This window comes from Branchiostoma lanceolatum, chromosome 2 (genome assembly GCF_035083965.1).
Source record: "Branchiostoma lanceolatum isolate klBraLanc5 chromosome 2, klBraLanc5.hap2, whole genome shotgun sequence".
Taxonomy (NCBI): Eukaryota; Metazoa; Chordata; class Leptocardii; order Amphioxiformes; family Branchiostomatidae; genus Branchiostoma; species Branchiostoma lanceolatum.
In genome coordinates this window covers 33121562-33139304 of record NC_089723.1, presented here as the reverse complement: position 1 = coordinate 33139304, position 17743 = coordinate 33121562, and the positions used below count along the sequence as shown (strand labels likewise).

Sequence of the window (17743 nt, the reverse complement as noted above, 5' to 3'; positions counted from 1 at the left end):
TTTCATGCAAAATAGATACTTTGAAATGTATAGGTAGATAGGCCAAATGTTTATCACTTTTTTCTGGCCCCAAGGAAGGTTGACTACTACTACTAGCTAAAATTAATGAAAATTAGTTCATACCCTCTTGCGCTATTCTGCTTGAAAACTGAAAACAAGCAGCAGCATATTTTGTTTCATGACGACTGCATGGTACTGAATTCCATCCACAGGTAGGCCTTTGAATTCATATCTAGCTTTTACAGGATCATGAGGATAAAGTAATGACTCCAACCGCTACATAATCAAAGCACACGTATAGTCTACATTCCTTTAAAAGATGGCAACTTGTTAGAAAATATCCACACTGCGAAACGTGATCCAGGCTGGATCTTCTGGAAGGCGTGCCTTTCAACAAAAGAACGTGAGTTGTCAAATGATTGATCGAAGCACTTTCAACCCGCAAAAGGGAAACAGCGAACCGGATACCCAGAAGAAAAGGCCGGGCGCGATAAACTGGAGTATGCGCCGTGGCCCTAGCCTCTACCAGGCTCCGCGGATCGCTGGGAAAATAGTAGAAATCGGTCAAATAGAGTGAATAGTATGCCAGGGGTACTCCGCTATAAAGGGAAGCTCAATAGGCGAACCACGGCAGATTGGACCCTCTCTCCGTAGCTAACTCCCTTGGCACACTATTCACTCTATTAGGCCAATTTCTACAATTTTGCCAGCCATCCCGCGGGGCCTGGTAGAGGCTACCGTGGCCCCGTAAACGAAGTTGCGAGTCAAAGACTCCCTAGTTCCAAACCACAGGAATCTTGTGTCAACAACAGGTGGTCACGAGAAAGTGTTGTGTACTCAACTATAGCTCTCACGCCCTAGCTCGTCTCTCGCTATCTCTGTACATGTGCCGTTTGTGTATGTGTGTGTGTGTGTGTGTGTGTGCGTGCGTGTGTGTGTGTGTGTCTCTGTGTGTGTGTGTATGTGTGTGTGTGTGTGTGAGTGTGTGTGTGTGTGTTCACTGAAGACCTGATCTGTTATTCTTGAATGAAAGTTTTTATTGTCAATGGATGATCTGTAGCCTCCTTCGCAGACTTCTTGGAGCAACAATTACGCATTTTTTTTACACGGGCCGCAACTCTCTAATGCCAGCTTATGGGAGTTATGTCGCCGAGGCTGTAAAAATCACGTATCAGCGCTCCCCTACCCCCTAAAAAAAATAAACACCGCCGCTCCAAGAAGCCTGCGAAGGAGGCTAGTGGTTTGCTGCTGGTTACCAATATCAATGTCATTCAGGCTTCCGTTTTTGTGTGTGTCTGTAATGTTGATGAGTGAATAAAGAATTTAATTGATTGATTGCTTGCTTGCTCCAAGGTTTGCTCCTTGATTGGACATCCTTGATCAACTAGGTTGGTTGCCCGTCCCCTCTAAATATCTAATCCTTAGGTCACGAAAAAGGGGCCCTGTCGGGCAGTTCACGGGCTCTTACGGGCGTTACGCCGTGAGCTAATCGTGACGACACCGAGAGGTACGTATGCCCTTCCGGTGTCAGGCTTAGGACACATTTGTGTCTTCGGGCCAGGTCGAGACTACACCCCCTACGAGCACCCGTGCAACTGTGACCTATCAAACACCTAAAGCATAAAACATGGTGCCGCAGTAACTTCTATCCTTTCACCTTCACGCTGTTTGTTTATCTATTTGTTTGTTTGTTTGTCTGTTTGTTTTATTCAGATCTCCATCCTCATCTTGAGGTGAAGGTGAACTCAGTCTCTCCATTATCCTTACGTAATGCAGGTATAAAGTAAGTTTACGTTCACAGTGCCATTCGTCGTCGCACGATGATGACATAAACAACATGTCTTCTGTAGGTCAGAGGTGAATAATAAAAGAGGGAGTGACCGAGCCATTGTAATGGGCATTTACGTAATGCAGTGAAACGAACTGAATGGCCCAACTCTCCAAAGAGAGTGAAGATGATCTTTACATCTTGACTTGACTTGAATAGCACATAGGCCCCTCCCACCCCAAAAAGGAATCATTCATCCCATGTGGGACACGTATGACCACGTAAGTTAGTAGCATTGTCCCATGGGCATCGCCCCCGCGTACGCTGAACCCTGCAATATATCATCACCTACATGATGGCGCTGCAGGTAAACCGACACCGTTGTCGCCGACCGGCCCTCCTCTGCAGCAGTACTGTTAAGAATCGCCAGAGCGCGCTGGCGAGCGGTGCTGTCACATGACTGGCACGTATTTTGGCGGGTGTGCGGCGGACCAATGGCGTGGCGCGGACAGACTTGTTTACGCAGCCAGCTCGAGTGACTTGTTTTTCCCTTCAGGCTCCACAGCTTTATGGTTGTCCGACCGAAGTCCAAGCCTTCACGCAGTGCACTCAGACAGAAGTAGACTTGGAAAAACTCCGCCAAGACGCCGGGATTTTACAGAATCTGACTCGTGGAAGGAGCGGTGAAGGGTTTAGGAAGTTGTAGCGGGAAGGGAGGTGCCGTGGAGATCGCGATCGGCGGAGGAAGAATCGGGAGGCCAGGAGAGTGCGTGAGCGTGAGTGATGGGCACGTCGGTGTTGTTGACCACTTCCTCATGGACGTTCGTCATCCAGCGCCGAAAGTCCTGTTCACACGTCTCATACCAAGTCTTTATTGAATGATACTCGATTTTCAGCCATCTTGAGGACTTTTCCGACTTAATTGGGTGTTGTGAAAAGGATTTGCGGGGAGATAGCAGACCCGCGGACTTTGGAACTGCAAAAATGCGGGTGGTGGACAAAATGGCCGGACTCATGTGGGCAGCACTCACGCTGGTCATCGGTCTCGGCCTCCTCGTACCCAGTAACGGGGAAGAACACAGTAAGTATGCTCTTCTAGACTCCCACTAGCCCAACTAACCGCCCTTAACGGCGTTGTAGGAACTACTAGAAGTCTGAAAGACTGTGTAGGGGCGGCGTATCGATCTTGAGAAGGGTGTTGTCGCGGTTGTTTTTCTGGCCGAAACGTGCACGCTAGCCCCCTTCCCTGGTGCGATCCGACCCCCTGTCGGCTGTAACACAGTCTGGGTGGCCTTAGCTTGGCACTGTCCATCACAACCCTCCGGCTCGCACACGCACGGCCAGAGTAAAACACAGAGAAAAGCTCGTGTGTGGAGAAGACCACGTAGTAACCAGACCGACTGAGATGTTGTTTACCATATTGTCTCGTTTTTCCCGGCAAGGGTAAAGTCCCACAGGAGGGGACGAACGGGAAGAAAAACAACTTAACATCCGCCTCGATATCCAGGGAAAATCTTTCACAACAACCCCTGTCGCTTTCGCATGAACGATCTTTAACAGATAATAAAGAAAATCTAGAGACCCGCCCTAATTTGTTTATGAAATCGACGCTTGTCGTGATGGTGGTTTTCATAGTAGATTTATTGCTGTAAAATTTTTGTTATTCTTGATGCAAAATTTATCCGAGTTGTTTTTCCCCCATTGGCCTGATCGTGTGCAAGCAAAGTAAACAAGGGGAGGACACGGTTCTGCCGCACTTCTCCATCCTTTCACTCAAAATGATCTCAGCCTATACCTGTCAAATCCTTATTCTCCACAACTACAGTGTACTGTACAGTCAGCACTGTTCATGTTATATTGTATCAGTCACAACATCGGTCCATAGTTTCCCAATGAAAATGATTCTCTGGCTTTCCACCCGTTTTTTCTTTTTCTGGGGTAAATGAGTTGGAATAATATCGTAGTAACAGCCTGGATCCCGCGTTTGAAGACAAACGATGTGATCAGCATCCCTACTCCACACCCTGCCCGTACGTAGTAAACATCGCCTGCGAAATAATGATGTTGTGATGGGCCGGCCGTCGGCCACTGCTGCGCATAACGATGCCCGGTTACTCCAATGGGCGGGCACCGTCGTTCTGAATCCATCTCGATGTTGCGTGTCATCGCTAATGCAACTGCCCACATCCTTTTGCATCTTTGTGCATCACGCAAACCAGGTGCTGTCGTTATCACAGCACAGCCACACGAACAAGGTATAGAGATGAGGACCATTATGTACCCGACTGTCCTTTGTTACACCTGTCGACCTGCTCTCTTACCCTTATTTCCAACATAAAAGGCAGGAAATAGGTTAAACTAAGCTGAAGCATTGTCCAAAGCATATCATCGTGCAAGGAATACAAGGCTTGGTGAAATAGATAGTGATGAATATTACATGCAGTGTTTGTTATGCATTTTTCTTTTTGCTAGATGCAGTAACGTTACACGTTTTATCACCAGTTTATTTCGTACTGTGTTGCGTGAACTGTTCGCAAGATTTTGCTTAGAGTGTAGAAAGTTACGCGGTTTTTGCCCTTTTCTTTACCTGATCATACCTTTTTAACCCACAGTTTGTGGTAGTATGGACATCAGGAACCGAGTGTCCAACCTCAGACAACTGGATAACTGCACCGTCATCGAAGGCTACCTTCAGATCCTGCTCATCGACTTTGCGGAGGAGCAGGAATACCGAGGACTGTCGTTTCCCGACCTGGTAGAAATCACGGACTACTTCCTTCTCTACCGAGTCAGAGGCTTGACGAACCTCTCGGAACTCTTCCCGAACCTCGCCGTTATCCGCGGGACCAACCTCTTCTTCAATTACGCGCTGGTGGTTTTCGAGATGTTGGATATGCAGAAGATCGGCTTGTACAGCCTGCAAAACATCACACGTGGTTCGGTTCGAATCGAGAAGAATCCCAACCTCTGCTACCTGGATACCATTGATTGGTCGTTCATCGCCGAATCAGGATACAGTAACAATTTCATCGTGGATAATCGTGATGAGGAAGAGTGTGTGAACTACTGCCCAGGGAGCTGCCGCATCACGCACCCGGTATTGCAGGATCTTTGTTGGGCGGAGGAACATTGCCAGAAAGGTACGTGCTTTTCATTCACCTCCCGTTCGAAACGGACGTGGTACGGTCATGGGAACTCGTGCTAAAAGGCGCGAGCGCAGCGCTACAGAAGAAGTTGTATTGTTAACGCGCAAAGCCGAATCTGTACCACTCAGTTTAAAGTCTGCATGGTCTGTGTTTGAGACTGAAAGAATTCGATGGCAAACTTCCAGCACATCTAGATGCTGGCTTTCAGCTGGGGAGAATTACTTCAATAGTTTAGTGTCTGTACAGCAAGCTCAGAACTGTATGTGTTCTCATGCGCCTCATAGACGCACTGCGTCATGGCTCGGCCAGCGAAAACACACGGGGCACTGAGCCCCTGTCAAGAGCCGGGTTACTTTTCACAGCATTCATCTTGTGTGTTGGCTGCAGCTTTAATGCAACATTTGAAAGGGACCGAAGCATCTCAATTAGTGTGTGGAGCCCAAATATTTGTACATCACAATTCTGTGACAGTTGGAAATGGGACAGTTTCAAGGCGGGGTTTCTCTAAGACTGCCCAGTGACAATCTGTAAGGAGATCTGCGGTACTTTCGTTTCCCAAATTCCTCCTGTGCGGAGAGGAAGATACAGAAACTGGTCCAAGGTTCGGTTGATATGGAGAAAGTGCCCATGTCTGTTACTGTTAGTATCAGGTTCTCTTTGGTGCTGGAGTTCTTGATCTGTCTTAAGTGGTCAAATTGGTCCATTTCTGGTTAGCTGGTCTTGTTACTTTCATGATATTGAAATCGTTATTAATTTGCAAATTGTTTTGTATGGATTAAGTTTTTTAAAAGATAACAAAAACAAAGATGGGATATCAAAGAGTAATTTCTGTTGATCAGCCTCTGGGACTGAGAGGCTACAGTCAGATCAGTAGTTCAAAATGTTAGCTATGTGAACTTTTTGACCGCCTTTTTCCTGGATGTCCTCCAGTACCACTAGCTAAGCTTTGAAGTGGGTGAGTTGGAAAACAAATAAAGGTTTCATATTGATTCTGTTGAACCAAACATCAGGTACGGATGGTACATGTTTGTGACGTCAGTGGAAGGAAAACTAGGTGACGGCGCAGTCTGCACCTGCATTCTCGTCTGGCGGTCATGGCTGCCCCATTGTGGCCGTGACACGTCCTGTCGAGGGGTCAGGGAGGGCAGTCTCCGCGTGGCATTGTTTGGGTGGCAAGTGCTGAGAGAAAGTGGTGCACAGAAAGTGGTGGGGCTGATTGGTAGGAGGCATGTGGCTGCCGGGCAGGGTGACAGCAGATGGTGTGCAGGGGAATTTGCATGCAGCACAGACATAATCGCCATTTGGACCGTCTGGGGAGAACCCCTGCCCCTTTGACCCCCGCTCATGGCCAAGGCTAAGGGGATAAACACCGCGTCAGGTGTGCCAACGGCAACCCCAAAGCATTCTGGGGTGGATGGCCTTCCGAGAACATGTCAGCGAGGGTGTCGTTTTTTGAGATGCGGCGGGGCGGTGGTGTAATGAGGGTTACGAGTACGCGGTCAGGGTCGAGCCTTGAAGAGAAAACCAGATGATGCTGTGTATGTGCGTAAGGGCCAGAAGCACAGTTACACCATTCCAGACTTGATATTCAGATTAGCACTCCTTTTTGTAGAGTGGCGGCGTTTTTGACACGCCGTGCACTTGCGTACATCGTGCGCCAGAAGCTCTTGAAACTCGTGCCGCTACATGAAGGTTGTTGTTAGTGTCCCCACTTCATTTGGGTAAAAAGTTGCCACTGTAAGAGTCAGGGTGTACATGTATGAGGAAAGGTCAGTAGAAATGGGTCATTTCGCCGTTAGAGGAATGATTTGGGTTGGACTTGGCCGTCTGCTGGTGCTTTTGATAAGGAAAGACCACCATAACTTGACTTGAGTTGGGTTGTAAATTTAGAACAGGGAAATGTAGGTTCCCTGTTTTGTAACGTCATGTGGGTCAGGTGGCCACAAGTAGACTGCACTTGGCACAGTAGCAGGGAACAGAGTGGTATCAGTGTCATCTGGTCAATGATACTTGTCGGTTTTAGCAGGCTGCAGCACAAAAATGCTTGCCAACTATCATTGGTTGTCTAAAACGTTTGAATTGGGTGTTAAATTGTACATAGTATGTACTTTTGAACCCTTACGCCTCCCAAGTCTTCCTTTACTTGTTTTAAGTGTATAATACTGAAGTAGAAGGTAATGGTCTCTGTAAAAGGAAGTTTAGGAAAGGCTTGTTTGTGATTTGCAATGTTTGATCTGTTATAATGTTATCAGGGGTTTTTCTAGAAAATTGAATAAGAGGGAGCACACACAGGTGAGGGACCGAATTGCATGTGTTTATGGAAAAATCCATTGCTGAGTAAAGGCTGTATGCTGGATATTAAGCTAAAATCTGAATTCGACCAGGGGGTGCTGGGCTGAAACAAGAGGGCGCAGCGCCCCTCTTTCCTGATTTAGATAAACCCCTGGTTATGAAACAAGTTCTACACTTGACTTGTGTACAGTGGTATCTCCAGGACATGACTTTGTACCATGACTTTGTTCCACTAACCTGGTGTGGAATTCTATCCGTTTTGTTTACTGTATGGGAAGCCCTGCATATTGAAGGCATAGCACCCATGGGCGTAGGTACGTGTGCAGGCCTGTAGGCTATATTTATGTGGAACAAAATCCATGTGGAAACAGTGATACATGAGGGATCACAGTGCCTTCATTGTCGGTATCCTCTGCTCCAATTTGAGGGGTGACATGAAGTGGAGATCTCCTACCAGCCATTTAAAACGTAGCTGTCACAGGGTCGTCTGAACTGTGTCAACCTCAAAGGGACATACACAGCCCTTCCAGACATTAGGAACCTACTTGACAAAACACTGCTCCTGATGAGGGTTTGCCATTTGTTTCTGGAGAGGTTGTTTGTATAGAGAGCCGGGCCTGACCCCCGACCTCGGGTCACCCTACCCTACAAGCCTTCCATGTTTGGCTGGAGGAATTTGTGAGGGTTTGTTTTGGAGGGAAGTGGAGCCCCACCAACTTGATATGATAGGGGGCAACGGACACTGATATATTGTACCTCATGTGATATATTACACCCTCCATGTTTATAGTGCTGGCTATAAAATGTCTCTTAAAAGAGTTTTGTTCTATTTTGATAAAGACATGCAAGGCTATGCTCTTGTCATAGTACAACACACAATAATGCCATCTCCTTCAAAACACAACATTTATCATATTACCGTGTTATTAAAGGTAAAATTTTCCCAACACTAGTAAAAAGTATCAATTGCAAACTCTGACAAATTTAGGAAGCACTATACATTGCCAAGATGTATATTTTAATGCCAATTTTTTAATGCCAATGCCAGTTTACAAAGTTCTTTAAGTTTAATTGTTGTAAGTGTCCTCAAATGTTACATTCGCTAGTGATCAAAACGAGTCCTTGAAATGTATCTGTATAGTTTTTGTCTATTTACCTGATTTATTTTTCACTGAGGTTTTGCACTTACCAACTGACCAAGCTAGCTTTTACTCCCAGACATAATAGAACAAACTTCTTTGGGTATGAAGTAGCAGAGGATTTCATGTCCTGACTTTGTTTGAGCCTCTTTGGTAGGGAGATGATTTTGCCGCTGGCATAGTTCCAGCCAAGAAGGAAAACTGTTTATGCAGTATGCATTTAGTAGCACACTTCTGGATCAGATTGTCAAGTAGTTCCACATCATCTGACTCTTGTACGTTCCCTAGGAGGGGGGGTACGACCTCTGGGTCATCTCTGCTATTAGGAAAATGTTTTGGTCGGATGTGAGATGGACTAGGATCAGGATAGGAGCAAAAGTTTTTCAACAGTGGAATCATTCGAGTAATAGAGTTTGTGAAAATTGTAATCCATGCAATGTGAAAACATGATTGCAATATTCTGCTGAAGAAGAAAAAAAGTTTCCTCACTTAGCATTTAATGTTGTTAACCTATTGTGTATAATACACAGTTTTGATCTGTGTATAGATTTTAAAACAGTTTGTGTGGGTTTGGGAGTGAGAAGCGTACAGGGTAATGTAAATGCCCTGCCCACGTTGGGGCCTCACAGAAAGCGCCCAGCCACAGGGTCAGGCCTCGGCTATGTTTTGTCTAGGTTTGTGTCGCCTTTCTGAGGAGCCTCTTTACGTAACGTAAAACACTGCTAAACTACGCAGGCATGCATGTGGACTTTGGTACAGGCAATGGGGGGTAACAACATTGAGAAAGATATTTGCCTACTAATACCTGCGTTGTCCAAGGTAATAAAAGGGCTGGTAAATTATGATTTTGATGTTGCGGAACAGACGGCTAGCCTTGACTTCATGGTGGTATGTGAATTATGTGGGGAGTGTTCTTTAATCTGTGTCAAGGCCAAAACTGGATGTACATTTGTGTTCATCAGCCCTGGCCTACTTTACAGCTTTGTCACCTAAAAGTTGTGAGCGCATGACTGTGGAGAAAGCATTGTTTTTCTTGGTCTCTAGTTGTCTTGCCTCTCATAACGTATGGAAGTAACGGGGGATGATTTTCTTACGGAACTCACAGCATCACCGAACTGAACTTACATCTTCCCCTAATCATCTTTTGTTTCTACCGATTCAGAAACAGCAGCACACATATTTTTAGTGTCCATACCATGAAGAAAAGAGTGGCATCTTTTATTAGTTTTCAGTTCAGATAGCATTTGCTGAAAATGCCTTGTCAAGGAACAGCTGCTTGCTCACATGGCATGGTCTGCTATATAATATTGGTTGCCAGTAAAAACTGTATCATTTAGTATGTGAACGTAGCTTGATATTGGATCACCCTTTGGCTGTGGCCTCTGTAGCACAGATGCTTAGAACGGTATCACGTTGTGATGACTTGGCCATAACTTGTAGGACTAGAGCTGCATGTAAAATTTATTGCTGCAGTTCTGGTAAAGGTAAGGGGAGCCTCGGCTAGCTGTTAAAACTTGGATCCGACCCATATAGTCCACGTATGCAGACGTAAATACCAGACAGTGAAGTTCTGAAGGAAGAAGAAAGGAAGAAAAAATAGACGTCATTAAACCAGAAAAGAAGACAGATACATATTAATTCCCCCACCATTTTTTCCATGGTTGATTTCTGGTATAGTGGATCTACTTTGCTATAAAATCAAGCTGGTGGAAAGGAAGAAAACAAATTGATAATTGATTGAAAATATTGCTTTATTTGAATATGGTTAGATATACCTATTCTATATTTCAAAGTCTTTGACAGATTCAGTGTAACGACACAGAATGGCTGTTAGTATTTAAGCGCTGTTGTCATTAGGTAGTCTTGCACGAGCCGCTAGCTCCTTTCCCCTGTGCGTCATTGAACCTTGTTCCGACTGGCGGGAAAACCGGTATCCATGCGGAACGTTGTTGTGTTGTGTTGTTATGGGGGTCCGGGAAGGACGTGGACAGAGCGCCACAAATAACACTCATGTCAACAGTGCCCTTTCTTTCCCTTTGTGAAAAACGGAAAGTTTATGTTGGATCTGGATCAGGTTGCCTATCCCAGGATGTTTTGCAGGAGCGAGGTGTATTCATGTATTCCCCAGTCTTCATTCCATGCCTTGTTTTTGTATATCTCTCGCATTGTCCCTGTATCAGGTCATCCCGGCTAGCATATATTATACTGGCTTGTTTTGATTGTATTATAAGAGTGCGCGAAGAGCCCGGGCAATAGTAACAGTGTATTTGTCTCCAGTAAATGGACCCTCTGAGTACCTCATTTGAATCACAAAATGCAGGCCACTGCAAAACAAGCTTCTTGGGTTTCATTTTGTATGCGGAGGGAGCAGCGCCCTGCCCCAAGCATTCACAAGTAGGACGCCGCTTGTATCGATGCTGCTCCCAGATGAGACAGGAATGTAATTGGTAGAAGTGATTTTTGCCCAAGTACAGTTGATGCAGAGCTTATGGGTTTGTTGTTGTTCGGTTTTATTTAGGTGACTGGGCTAAATGTGTCGATTGGATTATACCTTGGGGACAGCGGCCAAAGAACAAAATGTTGTTTATCGGGAGAGTCTTGTCAATTTTCTTGTCCACGAAATAATGTTATATTCATAAACAATATCTAAGGTCTATTAAATGGTGGCAAATGCTAGATAGATGCATTTGTAGTTATGTCACTCTGTCAGTCTGTATGGTGTAAACTGGCCAATAACAGCCCTGTCAATGTCAATCTAAACGTGTCTACTGCAGAATACCAAATTGATTTCAGCATCCCTTTTTTTATGGATAGAAATGAGTTGTTATTCATATGAGTAGACTCATCATTATGGAAATAATTCTTTTAAAAGAAGAAGTGTTCACTTATTATGACAGTACAAAGGCCAGGTCATAAATCATCACATACAACAACAACATCCTTGGTGACAGGGGACTGTCTCTGATTTGCATAATGGGGTGTGTCCTGGGCAGGAACTGGCCCTGGAACGGGGCCGGATCCTCTGCCAGTTCCTCTGCTCTTGCATAAGGTATCAGTACCCTTCATATCGTATAAACAGTCAGGTTGGGAGTTTTGGATGGAACGATGACCTCCAGAAGATGACGGAGTTATTTTGAATGACCAGGGAATTAGTGTCAAGATAGCTGTGAATTAATCAGTGATTTCTAAAGCTCCAGTATTGGTATGAATTTTGGAAGTTGATTTGATCTGTTTAGACTGAAAAAAATGGTTTTCTGTAGTTTTCAATTTAGCATGTCTCTCCAGTATTTCAGCAGTTATAAGAATACTGACAGATTATGATTTTTCTTTTGGTAACTGCAGAAGTGACTGATGAAGTTTATTGAAGTCCTTTCGTAGGTCTTATCAGTAGGTTGTCCTGATATACTTTAGCTTGCTCAATTACATGCCTCTTTCACATCTTTAGCTGGAAAATGATGGCGATGTTTATTACACAAGAAGCTAGCATGATTGCCTGACAAAAATGCCCAAAAAGACGTTAAAAACAAGCCAGAGCCGAGCCTCTGCTTGGAGAGTAAATATTAATCACTATTGGGCTCAATATTATTTTTCTGTTCCCTGCACTTTGTACAGTATTTCAAGATACAGAGCTGAGCCTGAAAGTTACATATACAGCAGCCTTGTCAAAACAAGCCAGCAGGTGGCTATTTTCACCGCCTACTTTCAATTTTGTGCCGGCTACTTTTGTGTAGAATTTTTAAAAAAGTTCGTCCCTCGCATTGGGCCACTACGTGGCCCGCCAGTTACTTTTGGATATTAGCCTCCTTCTCTAAAATTTTGTGACAAGGCTGTATACAGTGCATATCTTTTTATGGTCGCTAAATAATTTTGTTGGGTATTTCAAGGCCCACCCTATGTAGCATTTAGCTCTTATGAAGATCTTTTGTCCTTATAAGATCATGTTTTGAGACATTTTCAATACAGATGTCCCACCAAATAATGCTTTTTGTTTTGTTATCAGATGTGAAGTGCTATTGTAGTTGAGAGAGCGTAAACCATTACTAATGGATCACATCGTTAACTCCAGTATTTGTAGGTTCCAAATTAAGACTTGGAGGGTATATTTATAGATTGTAATAATGAATGATGAAAACATGAAGTCATTAGATACCACGACAGTGCTCCCACAGAATGAACATGTAGATACTGTGTGTTTTTCTCCAGGGTGACTCATACATGCTGTTCCAGGGAAGTGTAGCAATTGGTTGGCAGTGATTGGATCATTATGGTCATGTGATGTTTTTCTCAGATGGTGCCCAAAGGTTTTCTCTGCAAATTTGTTTTTATGATTACCTGGTAGCCTGGATATTTTTGTACCATGTTTTTGTTATTACGTGAGATGTCCATTGCGTCTCACTGGGATTCGTAGGCTGTTTTCAAAAGACTGTCTACGTTATATTTGACGACAGGGCCTGTGTCTTATTTAACTGTTTTCCTGACTTTCCACATCTGCGCTAGTAAAACCAACGAGTCTCCCAGAAGCCATTAAGTGGGAAGAATGTACCGGGGAAACTTGTGGACAGAGCAATCACCCGGTCCTGCTTTCATGTGGCTCCTCTGCTTCCAATTTCTGTTGGGTGGATGTTGTTGGAGCCCCAGCCCTTTGAAATGGCAGTGTTTGAATGCCTATTTGGCCCCGGTCCAAAAGTTGTTTGTGTCTGGGGCGCTCCTCATTGCTCACTCCTAGCTGGGGCAGGCTGGCTTGCCCCCACTTCCCTGTGTCATCTTGATTTGAATCTAGACCTCTGTGCCTTCCAGGAGTTTGTAAAGATTTCAGATAGCACTCTTGCCTTTTAACGTACACATCTTGTACGGTGGGTTTTCATGGTGGGTTTTGTGTGGCTCTGGTGCAGCCAGGACTGCCTCTTACACGAGTACCGTTAGAAAAAAACGCAGTTGCGTCACAAAAAGTGGCTGTGTGTTACAATCAGATAGGTCTGAAAAACCTTACACTGGTCCATCTACACCACTTGTTATACAAACTTAAAAGGTGAATAGATAATATGGGGGGGAAAATAGAAGGATTTGCGACTTATCAGGGCTTTGATGTGTTCTGGGCCATGGAAGCTGTTTACCAAAACACCTGAGACGGAGGATCAGGTTTTAGTATATCACGGATGTAAACCTGTTTGCTGTTGCACCTGTTTGTGTTGTGAAGAAGACACCCCCGCATTACTGTGGTGCAAGCTGACTGATGCCACGTAACGTTAAGCAGGACTGTTCTATAATATGTATGAGGGGGGCTAAAGAACATTGTTGTTTTGATGATTGGTCTTGTATCTGTTACATAAAGGTACAGCTCTGTTTGGACTCAGGTGTTATGATGAATCTCTTGATACTAGGACTGTGCTTACTTCACTCTAAGACTGCCCCGTGTCAATGTGTAGGGCTTGTTATTTGAAAACTAGATTGTCATGTTTGCTGTAATGTAATTAGATGAAATGTATATTATAAAACAAAACTTTAAGCATCGAATGTTATTGTACCATATGCTGTAGTACATTATTGGATGTATGCAGCACTGTCCAGGGTAGGAGTGGTTAGGATATTTGGGGAAACGTCCCTTTGTCTTTGTGTCTATTTTTGACCTATTATCGTACCATTACCCTTTGACACAGTTCAGCCATTGGTGTTTGTGACAAAAACATGGCTTAGCACCGACTATTGTGTCCCTTTCCTGAAAAACAACTTTTAACAGACTGGTTAGCAGCTTCCTCCTTGGCACAGTCACAATGGCGGACAAACAATGAGTGACGTTTTAGGAATGCAGCTGTACAGTTGATACACCTGTAAGGAAGTGTGCGCATGGAGAGAGCATATATGCACTTTGGCTTACGTTGTTTTCTTGTTTTCCTCAAGTTGTTTGCGTGTCAGAAGAGGACAGGATGTTATTTTTGGGTACCAGTAGGGAAAACAAAGCTTCTGAGCTGATTGTTTTTCATTAGAAACAGTTTGTTCCAGCTTCTTTTCTTAGAAAAACCATGATTATACACACAAGTTGTGCTGTCAATAATCCTGCACAAGGAAGTCTGTCCGTATGATATAGGTTCGTTTTAAAGTCTTTTACTGCAATTGATGAATTGCAGTTATGATCAATGATGATCAATAATTGAGTCTAATATCTGGAGTAGTTGACTGCTAGCTAACCAGGCGCGCTGTACGTATGTATATGTTTGTAACAGCGGTTGCAGAATAGTTGTTTGCACCAGCTACCTCGGGCACATCGGGGTGGGCTTAGACGTCGACTTGAAGAAATGAACAGTTTGACTTTCATCTTTTACAATATATCTGGAGTAGTTGACCACCAGCTAACCAGGCTTGCTGTATGTGTTTGTAACACCAGTGGCAGAATAGTTGTTTGCACCAGCAAATGGTACACATCAGGATGGGCTTACACCGACTCGAAGAAATGAACAGTTTGACTTTCATCTTTTACAAGATGAACCTGGCCAGTAAAAACTGCAGATGTAGGTTTTTGGACGTCGGCCATGTCCACCCCTGTGGTCCCCCAGCGGGCTCTGCCCTCTTCTCTCTTCTTTCACTGGTAGGAATTTTACACAGCAGAATTTAAGGGGCATATGGACTTTATGTAGCATGGCCAAACTTCAAAGCACAGATGGCCCTAAATATAAGCAGGGTCTTCTTGTATCTGATAGGACAACAACCTTGGGGGTGCTACCTCCCAGAATCCTCTGGGAAACAAGTACTCCGCCCACTTTTGCCTGCCCAGTCAGTGACCGCTGGCTGACCTCTCTGCTGAACTTTTTGAACCAAGAAGTAAAGTTGGCCAAATGGGGCTATAAACTTGACTTATGGGTGGGGGTGGGGCCGGCGATCCCACCCTAAACAAAGATCCTCTGTCCTGCCGGCTCGTTAAAGCGTTTGTAGAACATCGCTGTTTACAGCTCTCCCACATTCTTCCGAACTTTGCTCTCCCAATCTGACAAAACAACACCATGGAACTTCTGTCATCACATCAATTGCCTCACCCCCCCTCTAGTAAACAACAGCAAGCACTCACTTCAAAGCAGCACAAACAGAGGGCATCATCTTCCAGTTTGCAGGGACTACAGGAATGCCCCATAAAAAGCCAGCAGGAATCTGGCCGCACAAACTGAAATAATAAAAATTCCAGAAAAGAGGCAATGAAAACAACGTAAAACACCCGCATGTGGGCCCATGTAATTGAATGGAGAGGAGAACTTTAAGGGGGGGGGGGGTATGTGGCTGAAGTAAAAACACTTGATAGTTGGCTTTGCCTATTGGGAGGATGCAGTCCACATATTCATCATCAAGTTGTGCTGGCAGCACAGATGCCACCCACAAAAACATGTCAGTTCATCTAAAGTTCAGGCTCATCTTCTCTACTGGACACACCTGGCAACCTGGGGAGGTGGTCTCCCTCATCCTGGAGCTCTGGAGGAAGATGTTGCTCTTGCTGCTCCTAAGGTGTGTTGAGAGAAGTTTGGGATAGAATGCCTGTCGACAGAAGTAGCATTGACCAGAACAGTTAAAAGAAAACAATGTATGATTTTGAAGGTTTAGCTTTTGAAAGCAAGTGATTTCAGGTTCAACAACAGCAAAATCTGACCAGGTTCTTTCCTTTGGGAGTTAGGACGGAATATGTAAGACACCATTGTTTGGTAGGTACTAATTCAAGGTCAGGCTCATATTTTCTACTGGACACACCTGGCAGCCTGGGAGGTTGATTTTGAAGGTTTTGCTTTTGAAAGCAAATGACTTCAAGTTCAACAACAGCAAAATCTGACCAGGTTCTTCCTTGGGGAGTTAAGACTGAATATGTAAGACACCATTGTTTGGTAGGTACTAATTCAAGTCATGCCAGCAATGTGGTCTTGCACAGAGCTGATGTGTGACTTGGCACAGCGGCAAATACTTGGCAGCTTGGAAAATCAGTCAGATGACTCAAATGAGAAAGAACTCTCAGCCCTAACAAAGAGCAAGAGCACTGCTGGCAGTGCCACAGGGAGCCATTTGGACTTGCTGATGTTGACTGTTGAAGAAAGATTTAAGCTGTCCATGTTTTCCTCAGAGACAAACTTGTTCAAAGTGAGGTATTGTAGATAAGAGTACTGTATGATTCCTATTGTTTTCATCAATACTGTAAATCTTGAAATATGTGTGGGGTTTATGATGTGCAAACTAAAAACACTGCCACTCCTCCATTCCCCTCTAAGAAGGATTTGCAGTCGCAAGCATGCACACCTCCGAAGTTGGGTCCAAGGCTGAATACGTTAACCTTGAACTGTCTCACTAGGTACACTTCCTAGCAGTCCATTTTGTTAGTTTTCATAAACGTCTGGGGACGAAAAGGGTCAGGAAGGCGTTTATCTCGGGGGTACAAGAATGGTATGTGGTACTACGTGCCATCCTCAGCGTCCAAGTGCCAAACGCTTCTGTCCGGCTTTAAGAAGTGTCGCCTCAGATGAAAGCAACCAATTTGATGATCTATGAGTCTACTGATCCTACGTCTGGTAAACAACGTGTCTGCAGTTGTTTTCTTCTGGTAGCAACAGACCAAAACAGAGCAAAATCATCCAGCGGTGGAGTGTGAAGAGTGTGTACATTGAGTTGCAGGAGTAAATCAGTAGGCAGATGGTACTGTAGTTAGCACCAGCCACTTATTTGCATGCTCCTCCTGAAGTGTTACTAATAGGGCAGACAGGTTGGTTTGTTGGTGGCTAGCATTATGGAGGATTGATTAAGTGCCAATGCACAACTGGCCTCCTTGGTGAAATTAAGACCTGGTCCCGTGGGCCTATTATGGTTTGTTTTGCTTGAGAAATCCAGGCAATATGTGGATTTAGGTCACAATGAACATAAAAAAAGTGATCCTGGCTCAATACTGTACTACAGTATGTGGTAGTATAATGCTTTTTACCAAGTGTTCCCACCAGATTTGGTGGATTTTGGTGACTAAAGGTTTCCTTTTTTTGTGTGGCCTTTAACTATGCCGATATATTCTTGCGGATACCACGAAAACTTCTGATAAATGTGCCCAAGTTGCATGACATTGACAACAATATGGATATGAACATGTTTGTGAAATTTGTTCCTGTACCTGTTGGAACAACTCTTCCTGTCCACATGCCTATGATTGAGAAGGGGAGAAAAACCATACCAAAACGATGTCGCAATTGGATTTCTTTTTTATGGTGCTTCATTCGTGATTTAACAGTTATGTAAGGGCCCTGATTTGAAACATACTGGCTGCCATCCATTTTTACAAGTCAGGCTTGTCCCAAAGGGACTGGGGCTAAATTGCTGCAGGAATTTGTTAATCAGAGATAGTGAGAATAGTGCGATAGTTCACCTAGGATACAGTTGTGATGAGAGCC

The 17743-nt window shown here is 44.4% G+C and overlaps 1 protein-coding gene across 4 annotated transcripts in view; it reads left to right on the top strand.

Moving 5' to 3' along the window:
- Positions 1-2291: 2291 nt before the first annotated feature.
- LOC136428701 (insulin-like peptide receptor) overlaps positions 2292-17743 on the top strand; it is a 42832-nt gene continuing 27380 nt past the window's right edge. For all 4 annotated transcript variants that reach the window (XM_066418413.1, XM_066418412.1, XM_066418411.1 and 1 more), the window contains exons 1-2: positions 2292-2849; positions 4381-4908. In XM_066418413.1, coding sequence (XP_066274510.1) covers positions 2753-2849; positions 4381-4908 — 625 coding nt within the window. In that variant the 5' untranslated portion in view covers positions 2292-2752. The remainder of the gene's footprint in view (positions 2850-4380; positions 4909-17743) is intronic.